This window comes from Bufo bufo, chromosome 1 (genome assembly GCF_905171765.1).
Source record: "Bufo bufo chromosome 1, aBufBuf1.1, whole genome shotgun sequence".
NCBI lineage: Eukaryota > Metazoa > Chordata > Amphibia > Anura > Bufonidae > Bufo > Bufo bufo.
In genome coordinates, this window is record NC_053389.1 from 168612176 (window position 1) to 168639110 (window position 26935).

General features: G+C 42.1%; 1 protein-coding gene across 4 annotated transcripts in view; it reads right to left on the reverse strand.

The window, feature by feature from the left end:
• Window positions 1–13980: 13980 nt before the first annotated feature.
• KCNJ1 (potassium inwardly rectifying channel subfamily J member 1) overlaps window positions 13981–26935 on the reverse strand; it is a 70500-nt gene continuing 57545 nt past the window's right edge. For 3 of the 4 annotated variants that reach the window (XM_040431823.1, XM_040431830.1, XM_040431847.1), the window contains exon 2: window positions 13981–15558. In XM_040431823.1, coding sequence (XP_040287757.1) covers window positions 14409–15558 — 1150 coding nt within the window. In that variant the 3' untranslated portion in view covers window positions 13981–14408. Of the gene's footprint in view, window positions 15559–22509; window positions 22639–26935 lie in introns of those variants that run through there. The other variant, XM_040431840.1, reaches the window with a different exon arrangement.

Consider the following 26935-nt stretch of genomic DNA (forward strand, 5'->3'; position numbering starts at 1 on the left):
TCCATGACAGCACAACTTTGTCCCGCCCTTGTTTTTTCTTTGTCAATAGACTATTTGGCTAGTTTTACGTTCTACCCCTTGTCCTAGTCCTGTTATAATACACTGGCGATGAGGGGTGGGGGTGGGGTTTTTAACCTCTGTGTGCTTTTTCCTGTCCTATCAGAGGAAGGCAATCTCAGTTTGTGCTGTCATGGAGACTTCCAGGAAACCGGATTACCGGTGAGTGTAATACATATACATATATATATATATATGTGTGTATATCTCAATGCATGATTGTAACAAGTTGCCACTGCCCATGTGGTACACACATACTGCAGAATGTAATCAAATAATAACTGAATCAGTGAATATGTCGGTAAACATATCAATATATCAGACCCCAAATTGGGTCAGTTCAGTGGAGACATAATCTCATCCCAGGTAAAAACAGCCAATCTGGGAAACTGAGGGGACCCTGGAGGATAAATGGTGTGCAGCAGAGTTAAGGCACCGGCGATCACACAAGCGGCATTAGAGGCATGTAAAGTACACTGCTCAAAAAAATAAAGGGAACACTTAAACAACACAATGTAACTCCAAGTCAATCACACTTCTGTGAAATCAAACTGTCCACTTAGGAAGCAACACTGAGTGACAATCAATTTCACATGCTGTTGTGCAAATGGGATAGACAACAGGTGGAAATTATAGGCAATTAGCAAGACACCCCCAATAAAGGAGTGGTTCTGCAGGTGGTGAACACAGACCACTTCTCAGTTCCTATGCTTCCTGGCTGATGTTTTGGTCACTTTTGAATGCTGGCGGTGCTTTCATTCTAGTGGTAGCAGGAGACTGAGTCTACAACCCACACAAGTTGCTCAGGTAGTGCAGCTTATCCAGGATGGCACATCAATGCGAGCTGTGGCAAGAAGGTTTGCGGTGTCTGTCAGCGTAGTGTCCAGAGCATGGAGGCGCTACCAGGAGACAGGCCAGTACATCGGGAGACGTGGAGGAGGCCGTGGGAGGGCAACAACCCAGCAGCAGGACCGCTACCTCCGCCTTTGTGCAAGGAGGAACAGGAGGAGCACTGCCAGAGCCCTGCAAAATGACCTCCAGCAGGCCACAAATGTGCATGTGTCTGCTCAAACGGTCAGAAACAGACTCCATGAGGGTGATATGAGGGCCCGACGTCCACAGGTGGGGGTTGTGCTTACAGCCCAACACCGTGCAGGACGTTTGGCATTTGCCAGAGAAAACCAAGATTGTCAAATTCGCCACTGGCGCCCTGTGCTCTTCACAGATGAAAGCAGGTTCACACTGAGCACATGTGACAGACGTGACAGAGTCTGGAGACGCCGTGGAGAATGTTCTGCTGCCTGCAACATCCTCCAGCATGACCGGTTTGGCATTGGGTCAGTAATGGTGTGGGGTGGCATTTATTTGGAGGGCCGCACAGCCCTCCATGTGCTCGCCAGAGGTAGCCTGACTGCCATTAGGTACCGAGATGAGATCCTCGGACCCCTTGTGAGACCATATGCTGGTGCGGTTGGCCCTGGGTTCCTCCTAATGCAAGACAATGCTAGAACTCATGTGGCTGGAGTGTGTCAGCAGTTCCTGGAAGACGAAGGCATTGATGCTATGGACTGGCCCGCCCGTTCCCCAGACCTGAATCCAATTGAGCACATCTGGGACATCATGTCTCGCTCTATCCACCAACCTCACGTTGCACCACAGACTGTCCAGGAGTTGGCAGATGCTTTAGTCCAGGTCTGGGAGGAGATCCCTCAGGAGACCGTCCGCCACCTCATCAGGAGCATGCACAGGCGTTGTAGGGAGGTCATACAGGCACAGGGAGGCCACACACACTACTGAGCCTCATTTTGACTTGTTTTAAGGACATTACATCAAAGTTGGATCAGCCTGTAGTGTGTTTTTCCACTTTAATTTTGAGGGTGACTCCAAATCCAGACCTCCATGGGTTGAAAAATTTGATTTCCATTTTTTCATTTGTGTGATTTTGTTGTCAGCACATTCAACTATGTAAAGAACAAAGTATTTCAGAAGAATATTTAATTAACTCTAGGATGTGTTATTTTTGTGTTCCCTTTATTTTTTTGAGCAGTGTACATAACAATGCAGTAACCAACCTGGCTGGGGGGAACAACCCGACGACCGTTTCGCTCTCTGGCTTTATCACAGGGCACAATGAGCCTGCCATACATCCCAACCCTTATATCCCAACCCCTCTCTCTCTAACCCAATCAGGTGCAGACACCACACACCTAACGTACTACACCTGCGAGATGCTGCCGTGATCCCTCCGCCGGCCCCCAGCATGTGCGCTGTCATAACCGCGCACGCGCATTGGCTGGATCACAAGTCACGGGGATAAGCCAGCCCCTCCCCCGGCCCGCGTCACAACAGCCCTGCACAGAAGGCCGCGTGCGTGACCGGAAGTAGGCATGACTCACCCCAGCTAACCGCATCACCCAAGCCCAGCGTCCGCGGTTGCCAGGCAACCCCCTACAAGCGACCGACAGACGGAAAACACCAGCATATCTCACCTGCTCATGTGAGCAGCGGTCAGGTGTGGCCCAAATACTAGGAGGGCGAGCTGGTTTCTACTGCAGTATTGCGTTCTCCATTATACAGGGAGTCTATCGTAGCGACATATATATGATTATTAAATCTATAAATACATATACAATGTGATATACAAGAAATTATCAATTATTGAATGTGATAAGTAAATAAACATCATAAAAAGTACATAACCATGATTGAAATCATAATACTATGTAAATAACATTAAAAGATTTCCAGGCATGATATATAAGGGTCTAAAAATCTACATGAACCAAATTAAACAGCCATGATTCAATCTATCTGCCCGCAGTCATAAATTTACATTACAAAAATCATGATTCAGCCACAGTATATACAGTAAAGAGTGACAAGGATTAATATAATAAAACTATACATACATTTTCACATAATTGATAAATACAAAGGTGGTATATGATAAAATTTGTATAAGACCCATATTGGATTGATAGGTGACCATGGTTGCAACTCAACCATGATCGCACAGTGTGTATACCCGTGATCCTAATTCAAATTGCCAAAAAATCATGATTCAAACAATATTTGTAAACTGATATTAGACTTGGAAGTGAAGGGTCTAATTAGAAAACCCATCAAGCCATAGCCAATGAACAATCATATAATAATGAAGTGCAAAGAAAAAAATAATAAGTATATGAAATATATAAAATCAAATACTGAAAGTGTATAAAGTGAAAGTGCGTAAGTGAAAGTGCCATGCAAAAATAAGTAAATCGATAAACTGTATTAATAAAATATCACATACATACGCGACAGACATTACACACATTTATGCAACCACTGTAGCACTGATGCACCCTGGGTCAAAAGATACCTATTACACCAAGTGGAAATCCACATATCCAATCTTGAATTAACCCCAGTTTAGCATCACACTCCTAGTAGTCAAGACCAAGATGGCCCAGCACATGTGTGTGTATACTACAACCCTCACCCTACATCTTAAGGGATCCCATGTGGGGCTAGTACTTAGTACATCCCATATATATACAATAATGTGATGTCCATAGAGGTATATAACTCTGCGCAAGCGATCCATACATCAGGTCGGCACATGATGGTGCTGCCCCAAAGACGCGTAATATGGGCCACAGAATCTAGAGAGACTAAACAGACAGAGGGTTAGGGACACAAGCAGGCAACCAGACATAACACCAGAACTGCTAAAAACAGATAATGCAGACAATAAAAATATACTGCTAAAAAAACTCACCTAGTGAATGTCCAGAATCCGGTGAGCGCAACACAAGGGAGTCTATAAGAAAGGCACAAAACTGTTATAGTCATTTAATCCATATGGTCTAATGGAGTTGAGGGTGAAGATCCACCGGGATTCGCGTTGTGCGAGAATCCTCTTCCAATCACCTCCCCTAGGGGATATCTTGACATGGTCAATTCCCCTGAACATCAGCAGAGACCCATTGCAACCATGTACTTTTTTAAAGTGTCTGGGTATTGTCGTGAGGAGGTCATCATCCGTAATATCAGCTGCCGCTGTAATACCCAGTACATGTTCCCGAATACGTTTCTTGAACTGACTCGTCGTTAGCCCCACATAAATCTTATCACAGGGGCATAAAGCCCAGTATATCACCCTGGCGGTCGTACAGTCAATAGGGTGGGTAATCCGATATTCCTTCTTATACGCGGTATCCCAGAAGATGTCAGCCCTGTCAATGTTACAGCAGGCCACACATTTCCCGCACGGTTTGTTGCCCCATCTGGGGCCCTTGGACCCAAAGAGGCCAGGTTGTTTCACTATGTGATGGCTTCGTACCAGATGATCCTTAAGATTTTTGGACCGTCTAAATGTAACACGTGGACGAGCCGACATTGTTGGTCCCAATTGTGGATCCCCTTGTAGTATTCCCCAATATTTGAGTAATACCTCACCTATTTCAGTGCAGTTGTTGTTGTACGTGGTGATAAAACGTGTTTCATCTGGTGCAACCCGCCGTACTCGTGGCTGCAGGAGTTCTGGGCTCTTGGCCTGGCGTGCTCGGCGATATGCCCTCTCAATCGAGCGTCGTGTATACTCCCGCTGCTGAAATCTCTTCCACAGGTCATCAGCCTGAATTTCAAAAAGATAGTCAGAGGAACAGATCCTTCTTGCCCGCAGAAACTGCCCAACAGGAATACTGTTGATAAGATTCCTTGGGTGAGAGGATTGAGAGCATGGATTTATCTCACAGACCAGCATTTGCAAACCACAGTCATGCTTGTGGCAATGGCGGCATTGATACACCCCACATCTCATCCAAGGATGTTCTCCGCATCTAATATTGTTCGGGACATTTGATTTGTACACTTGATTTGATCTGATTTATCATACATTGTCATTCTGTGGTGCTTGTATATTAAATCGATTTAAGGTGTCATTATGAACTGTGGTTTACACACCCACAGAAAAATGTGTTGAGGCATATCTTCAGTATCGAAGCGCTGTACCACTTTATATTGTACCTTACATTGTTTGAATATTTCAACATTTTACACAATATGGACAAAAGTTTTGGGACACACCCTATAATCATTGCATTCAGGTGTACAACTCAGTCCCATTGCCACAGGTGTATAAAATCCAACCCCTTGCAATGCAGCCTCCTGAATTGTGAAAGAACGAGTCATTCTAAAGAGCTCTCAGAATTCCAGCATGGTATTGTAATAGGATGCCACCAGTGCAACAAGTCAGTTTGTGAAATGTCTTCCCTCACAGATATTCTACTATCAACTGTGTTATATTATTGCAACATGGGAGTATTTAGGAACTAGTGATGAGCGGCAGGGGCAATATTCGAATTCGCTATATTTTGCTAATATTTTGTAGAATATTTGTCATATATTCGCGAATTCGAGATTATATTCTTGATTGCGAAAATTGGCAATGTAATATTCGTGTAAAGCGCACAAAATACAGGCGTGGGTCACTTATGCTACATTTTTCAAGCTGGTATAAGTTTTCTGAGACTGGAGAAAAGGGTTGGCACGGCAGAACATTAGAATAGCTTTATATGCAGATAGAGTGCTCCAATATGTTCACGCTTGCGAATTTTCTGCAATATCTGCTACACTATAGATCAATCTAACCTACACTGACTATCTCCCCCTAAGTATCTGATTTATATATATATGTTAACTGTCTAATGTAATAACACAGAGCACAGCAATGACACTGCTGTCTCTTTCATAACTGCAATAAACTTTAGAAAATAGCTGCTGGGGAGGTTCTTATATAGTAAGGGGTAGGCAACTTTTCTATTGGTTGCTAGGGATGTTGCTAAGCTGTGACAAAGCCTTCTCATTGGCCCACAAGCTAAAAGAAGGGAGGGATGATCACCTGATGTGTTCGGTGTTTTTAAAAAAAATAAAAATAAAATAAAGAATATTCGTCATTACGAATATATAGCACTATATTCGAATTATTCGCGAATGTTCGAAGTGCCAATATTCGCGATTTTAAAAATGTTGCTTTTCGAATATTCGCGCTCAACACTATTAGGAACCACAAGAACTTAGCCACAAAGTGGTAGACCACATAAAGCTACGAAGCAGAGTTGCAAAGTGCGGAGGAACATGTGCATAAAAGCCACTTCGCCATGCTGCCTCCATAACTGCAAAGTCCATACGTCCTCTGGTATTAACAACAGTACAAAAATTGTGCTGGGAGCTTCATGGCATGGACTTCCATGCCTGAGCAACTGCACGCAAGCCTTACATCAACAAGCACAATGCCAGGTGTCAGATGGAGTGGTGTAAAGCCCCCACTGGACTGGAGCAGTGGAAACGTGTCCTGTGGAGTGATGAATCGCACTTCTCTATGCCTGACTGCATTCTTCCAACTGCACAGTCTAGTGCTGGCAGAGGGATAATGCCATGGTGGTGTTTTTCAGGGGTTGGCTTAGGCCCCTTGGTTCCACTGAAGGGAAATCTTAACGCTTCAGCATGCCCAGACATTGTGGACAATTTTACGCTTTCAACTTTGTGGTAACAGTTTGGGGAAGGCCATTTTCTGTTCCAGCAGTACGGTGCCCCAGTGCACAGTGCAGAGTCTATAAATGCATGGTTGGATGAGTTTGGTGTGGAAAAAGTTGACTGGCTGCACAGATCCCTAATCCCAACTCCATCAAACACCTTTGGGATAAACTAGACTGGATATTGAGCCAGGACCTCCCAACCATTTCAGTGTCTGACCTCACAAATGCTCTTCTGGATGAATGAGAAAAATTCCCACAAATCGTGTAGTAAGCCTTTCAAGATGGGTGGAAGCAGAATTAAAGGCTCCTGTAGGTGTAATGTGTAAGTGTCCCAATAGTTTTGTCCATATAGTGTATATTTTTTTTTTCCTCACATCTGTGACATCTCATCCACTGATTCTTTCTTATTTGTGCAAGATTATGCTTGATTTTGATTGGGGGATGTACCGGGCCATATCCTGCCAGGTTCCAGACTGGGATCTGCCTTATCAGTCCAGATTTCCTGCTTTAGGCAAATAAAGACAAGGGTCAATATAGTAATGGTATATACATGTGAACTGTACTATACATCTTTTATGGGTATGTTACTACTGGACTGTGTGGTTTTAAAGATCTACCTTGAAGGTTCTGTTTGAGTGACTCCATCTGTGATGATTGCAATGTGTAGCTCAATATATTCATTCTCAAGCGGCTCTTGAATATATAGTCCTCTTTTTCCAAGGTGTCTGAGTTTTCCATCTTCTTGGCATCTTTGAATAATCATGATTGCTGGTGTGGAACACATTATATTGGCAGATGCATGCTTACTGTGCTCTTGAGATGTTATCATTCTTGACCTAATCAAGTTACCACCTAAATTTTAACATCCAAATATATTTTGCTATTAAAGGGGCATTCCAGCACATTAATAAATGATCCCCAGTGGCATGCAAATGGTGCGCACCACGGAGATCCACTGTCCCTGCTTTTCCAATGGTACACAGCTCCATTCTGCACTGCATATCCTGTTTCTGTTCTTGACGCTGTGAGAAATGTTGGGGATTCCCACTCAGCCAATCACTTGCTGCAGCAATGACTTGCTTCAGCCAATAATCGTCTGTCTGAGCAGCATTCTCAGCCCTTTACGGCCTTGTTGCGAACAGGAGCAGGAAGTGGAGTGCAGCAGGGACACAGGGGATTGGCAAGGCGGGTGTAAGCAGTTTTATTTTTTGAACAGGTGAAGGACAATAGGGACCATTTTGAATGTGCTGGAATAACCCATGAAGTTCATTACCAGATTTTCTTGCTCTATAATGTACAGAGAGCTGTCATACTTTATTAATTCTTTATTAATTCAGCTCTGTTATGTTGGTGGGTTTCCTTCCATGAACTGCTCACTTCAGGTCCTTCCACAACATTTCTAAAAGATAAGGATCAGGACTTTGACTTGGCCATTACAAAATTCTATTCTCTTTAACTATTCTTTGGTAAAACAACGTGTGTGTGCAATGGCTCTCGTCTTGCTGCTTTATGCATGTTCTCTTGGCATTCGTCTTATGGACAGATGTTCTTACATTTTCCTTTAGAATTTACTGGTATAATTCAGAATTCACTGTTCCAACAATAATGATAAAATGAAAAAGTAACTAAATAGTTTACAAGTCTATTTTGGGATTTGAACTTGATACCTTCTATATAGAAGGCAGAAAACTTACTTCTAGGCTATAGACCTACCATGTTGAGAATACCAATACATATTACTGGTTTGTTTACAGGCATTTTATTGTTCTGGCTTGTCCAGGTGATATTGAGCAAACTGCAGATGAGAAGCAATGTTATTTTTGGAGGGCAGAGGTTTTCTCCTTGCTATCCTGGCCATCCACGCCATTGTTTTTCAGTGTTGTCTTGATGGTGGACTCGTGAACATTAGCTAATTGTGAGAAAATCTTTTTGTTCCTTAGAGGTTTCATCAGTTCCTTTGTGACCTCATGGACTATTACACACTTTGCTCTTTTAATGATCTTTGTGGTCGACCACTCCTGGGGAGTGTAATAATGGTCTTGAATTTCCTCCATTTGTGCACGGTCTGTCTGACTGTGAATTAGTGGAGTGAATTCTCCTCATGATAAATTCCCCCCCTACGTACCCAGCCCGTAGCCGAATATGCCCTCCTGAATTCCTCAGGACAGCAATACAGATGAATACTGTGGTGAGGCACAGGCAAATGGCTCACTGCTTTGCCTTTTCAGGCTACTAGAAATCCTATACCTGACCTATAAGGGCCACATATGAATAACTACAGCGCCTATTAGAAAAATGTATATGGCCTAAAATAAACATCAATTGATATAAAATTGAATCTTTATTAGTATCACATAAAAAACATATTACATTCCATAGTTGTATTAAAAAGACACCTAGAAGTCCACATCGTACAAAAAGGAGGGACACCTAGAAGGAAATTGGCCAGATACAAATGGTACCAAATATATTGGGGAAAAATTGTAATACATGTAAACCATGTAACCAGAGGGGTATGTAAACAACAAATTCCTTATAAAGCCAACAGCTCTTAAGACCAACTAATGCATCTGTGTCCCTAACTTACCCTTACCCTAAGGGACACTAGGATGGATATTGTGCACGGACTGTAATGATCTCGTGTGGATACTCTGACATCCCTGTGCGTTTTGGTATGCACTTGCACTTTATACAGATGCATTAGTTGGTCTTATGAGCTGTTGGCTTTATAGGGGATTTGTTGTTTACATACCCCTCTGGTTATATGTACTATCGTATGCTATATGCTTTAAATGCCCTAGACTTATATGTGAGATATTAATTGAGAGGTACCTTTCTCTGTTGGAACCCCTGTTTTTGGTGGTTTTTTGATTTGATTTTTTTTTTTTTTATACAGCTTCATGTTTTGTAGAGGATTATATATTGCACTAGCACTTTACATGTATTACAATTTTTCCCAAATAAGTTTAGTACCATTTGTATCTGGCCAATTTCCTTCCAGGTGTCCCTCCTTTTTGTACGGTGTGGACTTCTATGTGTCTTTTTAATACAACTATGGAATGTAATATGTTTTTTTTATGTGACACTAATAAAGATCCAACTTTATCTCAATTGATGTTTGATTATTTCAGGGCATATGCATTTTTCTAATAGGTCCTTTTAGGCTGCGTTCAGACCTGAGCGTACGGGATGGAGCGCTCTGTATGCGCGTTTACAGACGCGGCTCCGGAACAAGCGAACGCCCATTGCCGCGCGTTACCGCTGAAGTCTATGTACGGGAACGCGGGACAAGACGCCCCAAAGAAGCTCCTGTACTTCTTGGGGCGTCGGGCGTTTTACAGCGCGATCGTACGCGCTGTAAAACGCTCAGATGAGAACCATGCCCATAGGGAAGCATTGGTTCTTGCCTGTTGAGCGTTTTACAGCGCGTAGGAACGCGCTGTAAAACGCTCAAGTCTGAACCCAGCCTTAAGGCTACTAGGCCTGAAACTTAAGCAGCAGTAGAATGGCGCGGGTGGTCTCCAGGAGATGACGTAATCGCAACTTCCTGTGCCAAGTTTCAATCGGTACAATGACCTCATTGTGACCACCGGCTTCGCAAGCATTTCAGGTCAGTATTAATTTTTTTTTTCACCTAACCATTTGGCTAGGGGGCATTACTGGGGAAACTACAGGGTCATGTCTAAGGCTACTTTCACATCTGTGGAGAAAAACACATATGTCTCCATTCATTGTCAATGGGGACAAAACTGAATGGAACGTAGTGCACCAGAATGCATTCCATCCTGTTGGGATGTGGATCAAAACAGATCCAGCATGACACACAATGCAAGTCAATGCTGTCAGATAAGTTTTCTCGGACACCATAAAAAACAGATCCCGCACATTGACTTACAATGGTTTTAGTGCCGGATCAGTTATTGCTATTTTAACGATAATACAACCGGATCCGTTCATATGGATGCAGCTTGTTGTATTATCCATAATGAAAGCGTTTTGCGAGATCAGGCAAAAACTCGTATGTAAAAGTAGGCTAATACTAGTGACATTACTGGAGATGCTATAAGGCATTACTAGGGGCACTATAGCGTAGGGTTGTTTCGGGTATTGATTTGTCTTTTATCGATACTAGGCTGTATCGAGAGAATATGGATTGTGCTGCTCTCAGCATGCGCCATGTTCTCTCAGCAGCACAGGTAAGAAGGAAGCAGTCTCTCTCTTCTCCCCCCCCCCCCCCCCCCCCCTTGTGCTGCTGCTGCCTCCAATGAGAGCGCGAAGGAGGGGAGGGGCTGGGCTGTGGCCACTGCGCCACCAATGATAACTAACGTTTAATACATTACAAATACAGCCGGCGGCAGAAACACATTGCCGGCACCCTGCCTCTGACAGGGCGCTGCGATCTGCGGCAATTGATCGCAGCGCCCTGTCAGAGGTCGAGTGCCGGCAATGTGTTTCTGCCACTGGCTGTATTTGTATATTAACCGTTAAAGTGCGCCCCCCCCTTTCCTCCACAGTATTAAAAACATTGGCGCAGTGCGCCCTCATCCCCCCCCCCCCCACCTGCCCAGTATTAAAATCGTTGTTGGCAGTGGCCAGAGTTCCCTCACCTCCTCTCATTGGTGGTAGTGGCGGCTTCTGAACGGAGCCCCAGCAGTGTAATTGAAGCCAGGATACTACTGAAGCCCTGGCTGCCATGGTAATCTCCCTACTGCTGTGTGTACTATGCACAGGGCAGCAGGGAGAGTATAAGATCCTATTCACCCTAATAGAGATCTATTAGGGTGAATAGACAAGGGAATAAAAGATTCCAGGTTCTAGCCCCTAAGGGGGAAAATAGTAATTAAATAAACTGTTAAAAAAAAAATAAAGTGAAAAAAACACAAATATCAACTCCTATGCGGTAAAAGCCGTAAAAGAAAAAAAAAAAATGAAAAACTCTGCGATTCGGCTTTTTTGTTGTTGTCACCTTGCACTACATACATTACACACTGCTGGTGTCTCCTTGTTCTGCACGTCCATCTTGAAGTCCGGGCTGTAGTCTTCAGTTCCATTGCCACCATGTTTGTTGTGGGGCCTTGGGCAGAGCGCCCGCTATCCTTACTTATAGCAACCCCTGGGAGCTGGCTCCTCCTCCTCACAGCTTCCTCTGCTGCAGGGAACTGTATATCTCTGGCAGCCTGCCAAAACAACCAATACAAAGGTCCTTGCAGGAAACAGCAGCAACATTGCTGCGATGCCCGTGCCGTTCACAGTGCGCCATGTGCTGATGACTGGCAGGGAAAAGTCTAAAGCGTATTTGTACACCTTAGACTTTTTCCAGGGAGTAAAATGGCCTGAACAAGCATCTATGACGCTTGTACAGGCCTTATTGCGACCTCTACTTAGGAGTACATCCGGATTTTAGTAAAAACCTGGAGAACGACTAAGTCCAGGAGAGCCTCTTAAATCATCTACTGTACATATCCAGTCAGTTGCTGATTACACTGTACACATAAAAACAATATAACTTGGCATGGCATTTGATTAAAACATGATGGAAGATAGATATTCAGATATGAGTTTTCTGCATCACGTTTCATAAATCATTGCATCAGTTTTGTAACCTCAATAGTGTTGCGAGAAGTAACCTAAATGGCACATAATGTTAAGGTGGGTAAGGAAGTGTCAAACAGTTGACGTCACCTTTTAAAGATTGTTGTCAGACCATAAATTTACTTGCCAAGGTTCATTGTTGGACAATTGTAACATTAAAGCCTCGTGCCTAATATTGTGCAAGTCTCTATTGTACTACTAGAATAACTTGACATACTTCTGAAGGTGTTCTGTGGTTTCTGGTACCAAGACGTTAGCTGCAGATCCTGAAGTTGCAAAGTAGTTTATCCCTTGCATCAGACTTCGCTCTGAAGAATTTGGATGCCAAGTTACTACCTTGAACTCTTTGCCTTGCTCCTCAAACCATTCCAGCCAAAGGCTGTCCGGGCATGCTGGGAGTTGTAGTTTTGCAACAGCTGGAGGCACACTGGTTGGGAAACGCTGCATTATGGCATGTGGCCTCCTTGAAGGGGTTGTGCTAGGTCTGCAACAATGTTTAGGTAGGTGGTATATGTCACAAGGTAACATCCACATGAATGCCACAAAGAACAGCCACAGTTGCATTTGATCGTGGACAGGGTTTGTCATGGGCACCCTGACCGGTCTGTGGTTACACAGCAAACTGCAATGCACTGTGGGGGGAAATGCATCATGAGGGTAATATTAGAAGTATGTTTGTTAAAATTGCCCCATTCTTAATCCTGACCCTTTTTGCGGAACAGGTGAAGACCCATTAATTTCAATGTGGCCGCAAAAGATGCGGACAGTGCACTTCCAAGGCCCTGCAAAAAAGATAGCCGGTCCTATTCTTGTCCGCAGCCACAGACAAGAGTAGACATTTCTATCATAGTGCCAGCCATGAGTGGTCCGCATAATGCACATGGCCTGTGTCCGTGCTTTGCGGACCGCAAAACCCTTGCGGATGTGTGAATGGACCCATACTTGAGTGTTTTTGGAACTTAATTTTTTTAAACTTTTTTTTTTTTTTACTATCTACACCCACTTTTCCACCTACTTTTCAAAACTGGAGAGAGTGGTGTAAAAATGCAAAATATTTCAAAAAGTTTGTGCAAGTGACCTCAGTCACACAAGCCCTATTTTTTTGCGACTTTTTGAGGACAGACTTCTGATGTGCAGGGCTTGATAAGTCCCCCTCCCCCAGCTGTGCGTTCTGTCACCTTTTTATGTTAGCCAGCAGTAAAATTTTCAGCAATAATTGCTCATCTGTGGGATCAGACAGGTTAGCCATCGCTCCCCACATGCATAAATGAGTCTTGGCATCTATAACAGTTTCACCAGTTGTCTCTACCTGGACCACCTTTGGTAGCTACTAATCTATGCATACTGTGAACGCCCCCACAAGACCTTCAGTTTTGACCACTGAGCCTTTGCAATGACTTACAGCAGCAGCCATGTGAGTGGAAACGGGATGACATCACTTCCAATGTGGCACAGATGGGAGTCATGGCACTGGTGAGTGACAATGTGTCTGCTTAATTTTAAATTTTAGGTAGGACAACCCCTTTAATGCCTTGGCTAATTGTTGTACAGTATGTGTAATAGGATAACTGTGCACTAATGCTATCTGTAGATCTGAAAGTATTCTTAATTACCTTTTACTTTTTATGTTAATGCAACTTTTGAAGGATATTTGTATAAGCCATCTAACTCGGTGAAGGGATTTTCTAATCCATTTCTTTATTCTCCTTTCTTTTGTATTTCATCTTCTAAACACACCAGTCAATGCTGTGATATATCCCTCTAATACAACTGCAGAACTTTGAAATATCAACACGGGAAGATTTTCTTTTTGCAATAAATGTATGCTTTACTGTAGCATGAAGTAACTGTGAAATGTATAGGACAGCATGGGAAAGAATATATATGGTTTTATCCTATGTACAAGTTTACTATATGAGCACTCTGTGTATGCAGCTTTAGACACTATCCACTTTGTGTTCTACTGTGCGATTATTGTGGTAATTTTATTAAAGACTTTTCCTATAAAAAAAAAATAGGTATAGTTTATTTTGCAAGTCATCCTCGGTAATGACGCACAGCTACAATCATATCAATTTAGGCAACAGATATCTAATAAAACATTTTCAAACCTGACTTGCAACATTTTGCTTTCTCACAGAGAATTTATACTATATTGTCCTTGGGGACTCAAACAGATTTCTTTCACTTCCTCAAAAACAGATAACCTCCTTAAAAAAAACAAAAAAACAGCATCTACATTTTCGTTTCATTTGCTTCTGTGGTCTCTGAAATCTCAGTCACAGAAAAGGCTGGGTTATCATAGCCCATCTTAAGCTTGGCTTTGGCATCCCTTTCATTATAAAGGCAAAATGCACAGTGTGGCGTCTCCACCTCGACCGTCTTGCTGAAGTTACTGAAGTCTACACGATACTTGCCTTCCTTGGTTTTCGACACAATAGGTGCAAATCGAAATCCCCAGAGCACTTCTTCTGGAATGTAAGATGTACGGACCTGACAGGTGGCACTTGTTGCCTCCACTGTGCCATCTAAAAAGACCACCAGCTCAAAATCATGTTGTACTAGAGTCTCTGCTGACATCTCAAAGAAGGGGCTGTTTTTGTCAATAACATGGTAGATTGTCAGTGGAGAAACAAAAAAAAGGTTCTCATTTCCGGCATCCACTATAAACTCAATATTTACTTGATCCAGAATGATCGTCTCCCCTTCTGGTGTGAGGGTTGTTTTAAGCAATTTTCCATAAATATGGCTGCCTATGAGAAGACTCTTTCTTAGATTTGCCACTCTAATAAGTAGACACAGCTTTCCTCCTCTCTTACTAATAACTGCATTCTTGCTGAAAGTTATAGTCTTGCCTCTCTTCTTTGGTCTAGAGATTTTAGCAAGGATGGCTCCACACATGAAGGAGTTAATAATCACCCCCAAAATTGACTGGGTGATCAGCAGGAATATAGCTGTAGCACACTGCTCGGTCACACAACGGAAGCCATAGCCAATGGTCACTTGAGTTTCCAGAGAGAAGAGAAACGAAGAAGTCACCCCATTAATGTTTTCAACACATGGGGTGTGATTGACAGGGGGGTCAAACTCTGGAAGGTCTTTGTGTAAGTAGGCAACTGCATACCACAACAAACCAAACAGGAACCAACTCCCCAGAAAGGCTGAAATAAAAATAGTCATTTTGTATCTCCATTTCAAGTCCAGAATAGTGGTCCAGATGTCGTCCAGGAATGCTATCCTGGACTTTTCTTCCACATTCCCAAACTCGATGTTGCATCTTCCATCTTTGGATACCAGTCGTGCCCGGCAACGCCTTTTTACTTTGATGTGGATATTCAGCATCTTCCTCAGGTAATAGAACATAGTGGCATAGAGTAGAAACCACCTGCAATGAGAGCAATTGAGCAATTATTAATGCAGTATATAAACCTCTGTGATAGGTGCCTGAAGTTAAGAGGTGTTGAGTATTGCCGCTCTTCCTGTTTATCCAGAGAACATTTCGATAGACATCCGTAATCTTTTGGGATGGTATCTGACCTTACTGGATCACAGTTGTTTCTTAAAAGTATTTCTTAGCTAACGAATTCTGTTTTGTCTAGTTTATTATGGACTAGAAATCTTCTTGTAGATTTTGCAATTTTGTATTTAATGATGCAGTTAGTTCTAAGATCATTTCTAAGGTTATAGTTTTACTTCTGCATGTGTCGGTTAACCATTTACTGTACATTTAAATGATTGCAGAGGCAAGTTAATTGTTTTTTAATAATCGTGGTCACATTAATGGGATGGAGTCTTTGTTTACTTAACATTCTCCTGCCTGTCATAAAACAAGTAACTGTTCAGGTAAAAATTATAGTTTTGCCAAGTACAACGCTTGGCTATTTCTTGCGGTCTCGTAGAGACTGAATGTCCGGACACATGCTTAGCCTGACTCTCTATCAGGATGGGAACTTAGAATCCCTGTTCTCTGGATCAGTGTACGGGAAGGGGGGGTCCCAGCGGTCAGACACCGACAGATCAGGTAGTTATTCCCTATCCTGGCATTTGGCACAACCCCTTTTAAACTACACTGCGAGTTCGGAAATTAAAGCTTCTCCCATGACAGATTTCAATGGTGTGACTACTTTCTGTGCTTACCTCCTAGATACACTGTGTCTCTGTAAGCCCTAAAAACATTTGGCCACACGAACATGACACACGGTCAGTTGTTCATGACCATTTTTCAACCATTTGTGCATCCATTTTCTGGCTGTCTGGCTGCTTTTAAAGGCCGTTAAAATTGATGAATTTCATTGGCTTTTTGTTTTTTATAAAATCCCAACCACTGCAGTATACATAATGGCCCTCATCAGTAATAACGTCCCTCATAGTGGCACCCAATGCCCCCATAGTGGTCCTCAGCTGTAATGTTTGTTATAAAAAAAAAAACCAAAAAAAACCACTCCCTTCATCCCAGAATGACCGTGTTGTTACGTCGCCACACTGAGTGCAGGTACTTCGACAGATGCTTCACAAAGAAGAGACGAGCTACTGCCTCTGCGCATGTAAGTGAATGAGGTGCGTATGATTTTTTTATTTTTTTTTTAGCCCTAAAAGGCCATATTGTACTAGTGTGCCCGTTTTTAATTGCTGTTAGATGTCTGCAATCCTGTCTAAGCAGCAGTTAGAAATGGTCCCATTGATTTCAGTGGGGTCCGTCTAGCTGTGAAAATGGCAAAAACTACGACACATCCTTTTTTTTTCTTTTTTTTTTTTTTACTGCTGCTATTCACTGCACATTTAAAAAAAAAAAACACCTAGTGAATCGCCCCATAGACTGCAATAGTTCTGAAAATGTCTGCGTGACAGACATTGAAAAACAGCTATCACACGACCAGTCGTGTGCATGTAGTCTTAGGCATATCCTTATATTGACCCTGACTATACTTGGATCTACTAATTGGCTCCTGTACTTATATAGGATGCACAAGCATGGCGTTACTGCCAGTACTTCCAGTTCATAATGAAACAGACCTGTAACTATGCACCTAGTGGCAAAATATCAGACTGCAACATTTTACCTGCTCCTATGGCTGGTAGTTAAAGGGGTTGTCTGAGATTCTGATATTGATGATGTATCCTCTGTCTCACGGCACCATCATTGATCAGCAGTTTGAAGAGTCTGCGGCGCTGCGGTGAGCACCACGGCCTTTTCCTAGACCATTGACATAATGTTCATATATAAAGTGGCCTGGGCACAACTCAGTCCCATTTAAGTGAATAGGGCTGAGCTGCAATACCAAGCACAGCTACGATGTAATAGACAGTTCTGAACTTGGTAAACTGTGAGGTGGCTTGGTAAACTGTGAGGCACTCACTTGAATGCTGCGGCCTCCTGAAACAACCAAACCGGCCGTTCTGATATTAATTACCCATCTTGAGGATAAGTCAATATCAGAATCTCGTAAAACCCATTTATTGACCCCCCCCGTGCTGGCACAGATGGCACAAGCCTAGTGGGATTCTGCACACAAGACATGTTTTGCCATCTTCTAATTTCAATTAAAAAGGCAAGTATCAATGCACTTAATGGTTTTTAGTAATTACAGAATGTAATGAAGGTCTTGTACCAAAAATGAAAACTTAAAGGGACACTGAAAAGCCGTTAGAGCAAATAAAGTGACATACAGTTGCAAGAAAAAGTATGTGAACCCTTTGGAATTATATGGATTTCTGCACAAATTGGTCATAAAATGTGATCTGATCTTCATCTAAGTCACAACAATAGACAATCGCAGTCTGCTTAAACTAATAACACACACAGAATTAAATGTTACAATGTTTTGTTTTTTTAACACACCATGTAAACATTCACAGTGCAGGTGGAAAAAGTATGTGAACCCCTAGACTAATGACATCTCCAAGAGCTAATTGGAGTGAGGTGTCAGCCAACTGGAGTCAAATCAATGAGATGAGATTGGAGGTGTTGGTTACAGCTGCTCTGCCCTATAAAAAACACACACCAGTTCTGGGTTTTCTTTTCACAAGAAGCATTGCCTGATGTGAATGATGCCTCGCACAAAAGAGCTCTCAGAAGACCTACGATTAAGAATTGCTGACTTGCATAAAAGCCTTGCTGTTCATCAGTCCAAGGTTAGACAAATTGTCTATAAATGGAGAAAGTTCAGCACTGCTGCTACTCTCCCTAGGAGTGGCCATCCTGTAAAGATGACTGCAAGAGCACAGCGTAGACTGCTCAATGAGGTGAAGAAGAATCCTAGAGTGTCAGCTAAAGACTTAGCATATGCCAGAGACTTTTGTAACATCCCTGTTAGCGAATCTACGATAGGTAAAACACTAAACAAGAATGGATTTCATGGAAGGATACCACAGAGGAAGTCACTGCTGTCCAAAAAAAACATTTCTGCACGTTTACAGTTTACACAAGAGCACCTGGATGTTCCACAGCAGTACTGGTAAAATATTCTGTGGACAGATAAAACCAAAGTTGTTTGGAAGAAACAGCCAACACTGTGTGGAGAAAGAGGCACAGCACACCAATATCGAAACCTCATCCCAACTGTGAAGTATGGTGGTGGGGCATCATGGTTTGGGGCTGATTTGCTGCGTCAGGGCCTGGATGGATTGCTATCATCGAAGGAAAAAATGAATTCCCAAGTTTATCAAGACATTTTGCAGGAGAACTTAAGGCCATCTGTCCACCAGCTGAAGCTCAACAGAAGATGGATGTTGCAACAGGACAACGACCCAAAGCATAGAAGTAAATCAACAACAGAATGGCTTAAACAGAAGAAAATACACCTTCTGGAGTGGCCCAGTCAGAGTCCTGACCTCAACCCGATTGAGATGCTCTGGCATGACCTAAAGAAAGCGATTCACACCAGACATCCCAAGAATATTGCTGAACTGAAACAGTTCTGTAAAGAGGAATGGTCAAGAATTACTCCTGACCGTTGTGCACATCTGATCTGCAACTACAGGAAACGTTTGGATGAAGTTATTGCTGCCAAAGAAGGTTTAACCAGTTAATAAATCCAAGGGTTCACATACTTTTTCCACCTGCACTGTGAATGTTTACATGGTGTGTTCAATAAAAACATGGTAACATTTAATTCTTTGTGTGTTTATTAGTTTAAGCAGACTGTGATTGTCTATTGTTGTGACTTAGATTAAGATCAGATCACATTTTGTGACCAATTTGTGCAGAAATCCATATCATTCCAAAGGGTTCACATACTTTTTCTTGCAACTGTATATTCTTCTATTGGTCTTAATATGCTTAATTAAACTATACCATTATCGCCCCTCGCCGCCTTTCCTTTACTTATAAAAAGTGTTTATCAAGTGTTTTGATCAATATTTACAAAAAGTGTTTTTATCAATTACCTTACTTTGTGCCCAAGGGGCTGTTCCTCATTCAGTTCTGTGCCCAACCACGCCCCCAACTGCCGTCTCCTAGTGCCGCCCAGTTCATTAGTATTCACTGCACTGGGCGGCTTATTTTTCTCTCGACGCGGCGAAATCCCGCGCATGCCCAGTACTATCTTCCTGGCATCAGCTTCATCTTGTCTCTCTGTGCCTGTGCTGGATAAGGTCCCCGGCACCCTCCAGCTCCAGTAGAAGATAGTACTGGGCATGCGTGGGATTTCGCCGCCTCGGGAGAAAAATAAGCCGCCCAGTGCAGTGAATACTAATGAGCTGGGCGGCACTAGGAGACGGCAGTTGGGGCGCGGCTGGGCACAGAACTGAATGAGGGACTGCCCCTTGGGCACAAAGTAAGGTAATTTGCATATTGATAAAAACACTTTTTATAAGTAAAGGAAAGGCAGCGAGGGGTGATAATGGTATAGTTTAATTAAGCATATTAAGACCAATAGAAGAATATATGTCACTTTATATGCTCTAACGGCCTGTCAGTGTCCCTTTTTAAAGAAGTACTCCAGGTGTGTTTTTTTTCTTTGCCCATACAGTGCACAATAGACCAATATGGCAGGGAACATTTTTATTACAGTATATACTTTATTTAGGGAAAACATTTATTTATGGTCGAAAATTTTGGCTGAAATGTCCCTTAGCAGTGCTTTCTCAAATAAGTGTTGCTAAGGGACATCCGTCTTTCATCAGCATAGTACTTGAGGGGAAAAGCGCGTCTTATATAGCAAAATAAATACGGTAAAAAGGCCTGGAGTGGCGCTTCTGCCTGGCTGTCATACCAGACCCAAGATCTTCCTCTCAGTGATTTAGACTAGGCTGCTGTAAGAAGGCGGTAGCCTCTCCTAATGCCTGTTCGTGACCTCTGTAAAAAGGCATTTAATATGGTGTGTTGCAGCCACTAGACTCTTGTTGTCCAGGTTCAGAGCTTTTTCACCCAGACAGCCCCTCTGCCCGGTTGTTTTTCATTAGATCAGGTGACATACCAGGTCTCTGCTAGGCAGAGTCTTCCACCTAGCAGTGTTCCCGGTGATGTCACTGCACTAATGGGGGGCCTTTAGTGCTACCTTAACCTGTAAAATGGCTAGAGCAGCACTAAACCCCGCCCATTAGCTTAAACAAAAAAGCCCTTGCCCTGTGCTGTATCAGCATCCGGGCATGAAATGCTCCTTGGTTCATCTAGGAGGCACTGCCTGGGTGAAAAAAGGGGATATGTCTGGATTCATCTCTGAACCCGGGCAACCCCTTTAGGCCCAAGTGGGGAGAAGAGGATTCATTCAATTAATTCCACCTGCTAATAAATCTTTTTCCACAAAAATGTGTGTCTCTGCATATCTCCTCCTTTATAACCCCCTGCCTTCAGGTAGTGCAACATAAAAGGTTTGAATTTTGTGAGTATTCGATAAGCTGTAACAATTGTCCTGTGTAAAAAAATCTATCGGACTATAAAGTATTTACTATTGATTTAAAAATTGGTCATTCATAAAGATAATTTTTGTTCTTGTGGTTGTCCTGTTCCAAACAGAAGACGGACAAGACAGACAACACACAGGATTTTCCTGTTAAAAAAGAACTGACTCGAGTGAGGTGTCGTGTCAGTTGTTTACTCATTGCCTGTCATCTAATGACCTATTGCTGATCCTTGAGACTAAGGGGGCCGGGAAGAATGGTATGATGGGAGATCTGGGATACTTGATGCACTCCGTGTGGAACAGGGTTGAGATCCTGAGGGGGGTTATCGGCAGTACGGAATACACTCCACTGTGGGACAATCCCGTGCTGCCGGAATTCCTCTCCCTGTCTGATTTTGGGGCATGGAAAAGGAAGGGTATTCTGAGGTTTGGCCACCTTTTGGAAGAAAAGAAGTTCATGTCCTTTACCAGATTTCAGGAGAAGTATGAACTGCCTAGAACTCACTTTTCTAAGTATCTTCAGGTGAGACACGCATACAACTCCACATTTAGAGGTACGACTGTGGTGGCAGGAAGAGATGCTGCATTGCACCAGATTCTGTCCAGGGGGGCGAGGAGAGGTATGATCTCCTGTATATACAAACTGTTGCTTGATAAGTTTCTAATGTCACATCCGCTTGCGGCTAAAGGTAAATGGGAGAAAGATGTTGGCGAGCTAACTGATGACCAATGGTCTGACATACTGGAGGCGATACCTCTCTCTTCCTTGAGTGAAGGACGTAAACTCTCGCAGCTGTTTATTGTCCATAGGGTCTACAAGACACCGTTATTTTTGTTTCGTATAGGGTTTAGACCCACGGATGAATGTCCAAGGTGCTCTATGGCTTCTGCAGATTTGTTGCATATGATGTGGACGTGTGAGAGGTTAGGGAGATACTGGGAGATGGTATCTCAGACAATACAGGACGTTCACAAGGTTCGGATACCCTCTGACCCTAAAGTGTGTGTGTGTTGGGATATGTCTCTGAATTGGCCACTGGTCAGGTGCATAAAATAGCTATAGGTAGAGTGTTATATGTTGCTAGAAAGTTAATCGCCCTACATTGGATACAGACAGCGCCGCCAACCCTAGGCGAATTCTTAAGTGCTGTTGACACGATGTTGAGCTATGAGCGGATGGTGTACCAGAAGCGTGGATGCCCAGCAAAATTTTAAAAATTATGGGAACCATGGCTGTCGTTTCGACGTCTGAATAGAAATGTCTAACAGTGTGCCTTTGTATTGTGCAGGTTAGGGTGGGGTGGGATGGGAGGGGTTGGGTTGAAATTTTATTATTACTCATGGTTTGGTATCCTATTTGTTATCAGCCTTATGGATAATATGTCTCTGTCATCTTTGTACGTGATATGTTAAAATGTGTATTTACATTGTAAAATGTTCAATAAAAAAAGATCTGATTTAAAAAAGAAAAAAAAAAACTGAGTGTTTCTTACCTGTCAAATCGCTGGCCTGGTGCACTTTTGAGGCCAGTGATTAGCTGCAGCAGAAATATGTTGTCGACGTGACGTCACCTCTGCAGCCAGGTAAACAGAGCCTGAATGGGAGAACCTGAGCAGCGATGCAGGATCTGCCAGATAAGTAAAGCTCAGTTCTTATTTTCAGAAGGATCCCATGTGATGTCTGACAATCCAAAGTGTTGTGGTGTTTTTTTTTTTGTATAGATATATATACAGTACAGACCAAAAGTTTGGACACACCTTCTCATTCAGAGTTTTCTTTATTTTCATGACTATGAAGGCATCAAAACTATGAATTAACACATGTGGAATTATATACATAAAAAACAAGTGTGAAACAACTGAAAATATGTAATATTCTAGGTTCTTCAAAGTAGCCACCTTTTTGCTTTGATTACCGCTTTGCACACTCTTGGCATTCTCTTGATGAGCTTCAAGAGGTAGTCACCTGAAATGGTCTTCCAACAGTCTTGAAGGAGTTCCCAGAGATGCTTAGCACTTGTTGGCCCTTTTGCCTTCACTCTGCGGTCCAGCTCACCCAAAACCATCTCGATGGGGTGCTGCTCCAGATGACCTGGCCTCCACAGTCACCGGACCTGAACCCAATCACTCTCCTTCATGGTCAAATAGCCCTTACTTTCAAAGTTTTCCCAATTTTTTGGCTGACTGACTGACCTTCATTTCTTAAAGTAATGATGGCGACTCGTTTTTCTTTACCTAGCTGCTTTTTTCTTGCCATAATACAAATTCATCATTCTATTCAGTAGGACTATCAGCTGTGTATCCACCTGACTTCTCCTCAACGCAACTGATGGTCCCAACCCCATTTATAAGGCAAGAAATCCCACTTATTAAACCTGACAGGGCACACCTGTGAAGTGAAAACCATTTCAGGTGACTACCTCTTGAAGCTCATCAAGAGAATGCCAAGAGTGTGCAAAGCAGTAATCAAAGCAAAAGGTGGCTACTTTGAAGAACCTAGAATATGACATATTTTCAGTTGTTTCACATTTGTTTGTTATGTATATAATTCCACATGTGTTAATTCATAGTTTTGATGCCTTCAGTGTGAATCTACAATTTTCATAGTCATGAAAATAAAGAAAACTCTTTGAATGAGAAGGTGTCCAAACTTTTGTTCTGTACTGTAGATACAGATTTTTTTATTTTATTTTTTCTCCTAGACTTCCACAATCCCTTTAACTACCAAGTACAGAAATCTTGATATCTTGCTTAAACTATATCCTGTAATTATGTGACAAGGTCAGACTTGCTAAATAGCCTAATGATTAACCACATAATGCTGTCCTCGGACAATGAAGGGGACAATGTTAATCATACAGTCAATGGGAACTACATTGTTTCATATTGCAAACCTTTAAATTTGTGAAAGGTAAATGTGATTTCTCAAGCAGTCCTTGAAACGTTTACATCCCTTTTTGGTCTCTTAAACGGGAATGGCAGAGTGGGCCTTTCCTACCATTTCCGGCATGTCACACTAATACAGGAAGTGCAGTGGGTACTAGAGCAACGGTGGGGATTGGTGAAGGGGAGCAAAGCTGCTTTATTTTTAACATGTTCTGGCCCTTATATTTTAAACCCCTTAAGGACCCATGACATACATGTACGTCATCTCTGGCCGTGACTTAAGGACCAGAGAAGTACATGTACGTCATGGTGATCGGGCGGGTGCAGGAGCTGCGCACGCCCGATCAGCGGTCCGGCAGTCACTGATAGCCTAACCCCTGCACAGCCGCGGTCGGCGTAAAAAAACCCCAAAACTATGGCTCAGAATCTGCAGACACTAAAACATCGCTTTTTTTTTTGAGCTCTAAAAATGGCACATGATCTAACCTGTCAGATGAATCTTGTAAATAACAAAAAATAAAAACTGTGCCAAAACAGCTATTTTTTTTTTGTTACCTTCTCACAAAAAGTGTAATATAGAGCAACCAAAAATCATATGTACCCTAAAATAGTACCAACAAAACTGCCACCTTATCCTGTAGTTTCCAAAATAGGGTCACTTTTTTGGAGTTTCTACTCTAGGGGTGCATCAGGGGGCTTCAAATGGGACACGGTGTCAAAAAAACTGTCCAGCAAAATCTGCCTTCCAAAAACCATATAGCGTTCCTTTCCTTCTGCGCAATGCAGTGTGCCTGTACAGTTTACGACCACATATGGGGTGTTTCTGTAAACTACAGAATCAGGGCAAAAAACTTTTGTTTTTTTTGGTTGTTGACCCTTGCTTTGTTAGTGGGAAAAAAATTATTAAAATGGAAAATCTGCCAAAAAAGTGAAATTCAGAAATTTCATCTCCATTTTCCATGAATTCTTGTGGAACAGCTAAAGGGTAAACAAAGTTTGTAAAATCAGTTTTGAATACTCTGAGGGGTGTAGTTTTTAAAATGGGGTCATTTTTGGGTGGTTCTTAAAAAGTGGGTTTTGGAAATTTTTCTGAAAAATTTCAAGATCTGCTTCTAAACTTTTTTTTTTTTTTCAATCAAATCGTTTTTTATTGTTCAAATAAAATTGGTATATCACAATACATTTGCTTCTAAACTTTTAAGCCTTCTAACGTCCCCAAAAAATAAAATTGCGTTCACAAAATGATCCAAACATGTAGTAGACATATGGGGAATGTAAAGTAATAACTATATTTTATATAAATAAAATGTTTTACTCAATTTTACCACTGTCATGAAGTACAATATGTGACAAGAAAACAATCTCAGAATGGCCTGGATAAGTAAAAGTTTTAAAGTTATCACCACATAAAGTGACACATGTCAGATTTGCAAAAAATGGCCTGGTCCTTAAAGTGAAATATGGCAGGGTCCTTAAGGGGTTATATAAATAAATAAAACTCTCCCTTTAACCAATTCTACCCCAGGCCAGTTTTCACCTTCCTGCCCAGGCCATTTTTTGCAAATCTGATGTGTCACTTTGTGGTAATAATTTTGGAACTCTTACTTATCCAAGTATGCTGAGATAGCTTTCTCATGACAACATTGTACTTCGTGACAGTAGTAACTTTGAGCCAATATATTTCACCTTTTTATTTATAACTAAATTAAAATCCAAAATGTATAATTCTCTCTATATTCTGATACCTCATAAAATAGTTATTTTACATTTCCTATAGGTCTACTTTATGTTGGCATCATTTTGTGAATATTTTAAAAAAAAATTAAATTTTTTTTTTTGGGGGGGGGGGATGTTGGATAGATTGGAATTTTTTTAGATGCAATTTTTTTTTATTAAACTCCTCCTTTTTTAAAGGACCAGTTCAGTTATGAAGTCCCTTTGTGGGGCTCACATAAATGACCACATTTTAGAAACTACACTCAAAGTTATTCAAATAGGAGTTTACAAACTTCGTTAACTCTTTAGGTGTTCTACAAGAATTAAAGGAAAATAGTGAAGAGATTTCAAAATGTAACTTTTTATTTTTTTTTGCAGGTTTTCCATTTTAATCGAATTTTTTTTTTTCTGTATGACAGCAAGGGTCAACAGCCAAACAAAACTCAATATGTATTACCCTGATTCTGCAGTTTACAGAAACGCCCCATATGTGATCGTAAACTTTTATATAGGCACTCTGCAGGGCGCAGAAGGGAAGGAGCAACATATGGATATCGTCACATCCGTAACAATCTGCTGTATAACAATACCCCCTGATCTATCCAGTCAGCTGAACGCCGTTAAAAACAAAAAAATTAAAACCGTGCCTGAATAGCCTTTTTTTTTTTTTTTTTACTTACCGTGCCTCACAAAAAGCTCAATATCGAGCAATCAAAAATCATACACATCTCAACATAGTACCAATAAAACTGTCAACTTATCCTGTAGTTAACAAAATAGGATGACTTTTTGGGAGTTTCTACTGTAGAGATGCATCAGGGGGTCTTCAAATGCGACATGACTTAAAGGGGTATTCCCAGCCCACCTCTTGGACCCGCACCTATCTCATAAACTGAGCTGACAAAGTGAAGGATGGCGCACTGCACATGCGTGGCCGCCCTCCATTCATTTCTATGGGGACACAGAAAATAGCTGAGCACTGGCTCTGCTTTTTATATCTGCCCCATTGAAGTTAATGGACACGGTGGCCGCGCAAGCACTGTGCACTCCCATTAAATTCTATGATCCAGCGCTCTATTTTATGCTGTCCCATAGAAATGAATGGAGAGTGGTCACGCATGTGCAGTGCGCCATCCTTCACTTTGTCGGCTCCGTTTGAGATAGGGACCCGCACCTATCTCGAGATAGATGCGACTCCTTCACAACAATCGCCTGTTAAATCTAGCTGTCTAATAGAGCCTTAAGTCCTCCCTAGACATCAGGGCCGATGTGTTGGTGTTTATATATGAATCTAATCTGTTATATTTAGGGTCCATTC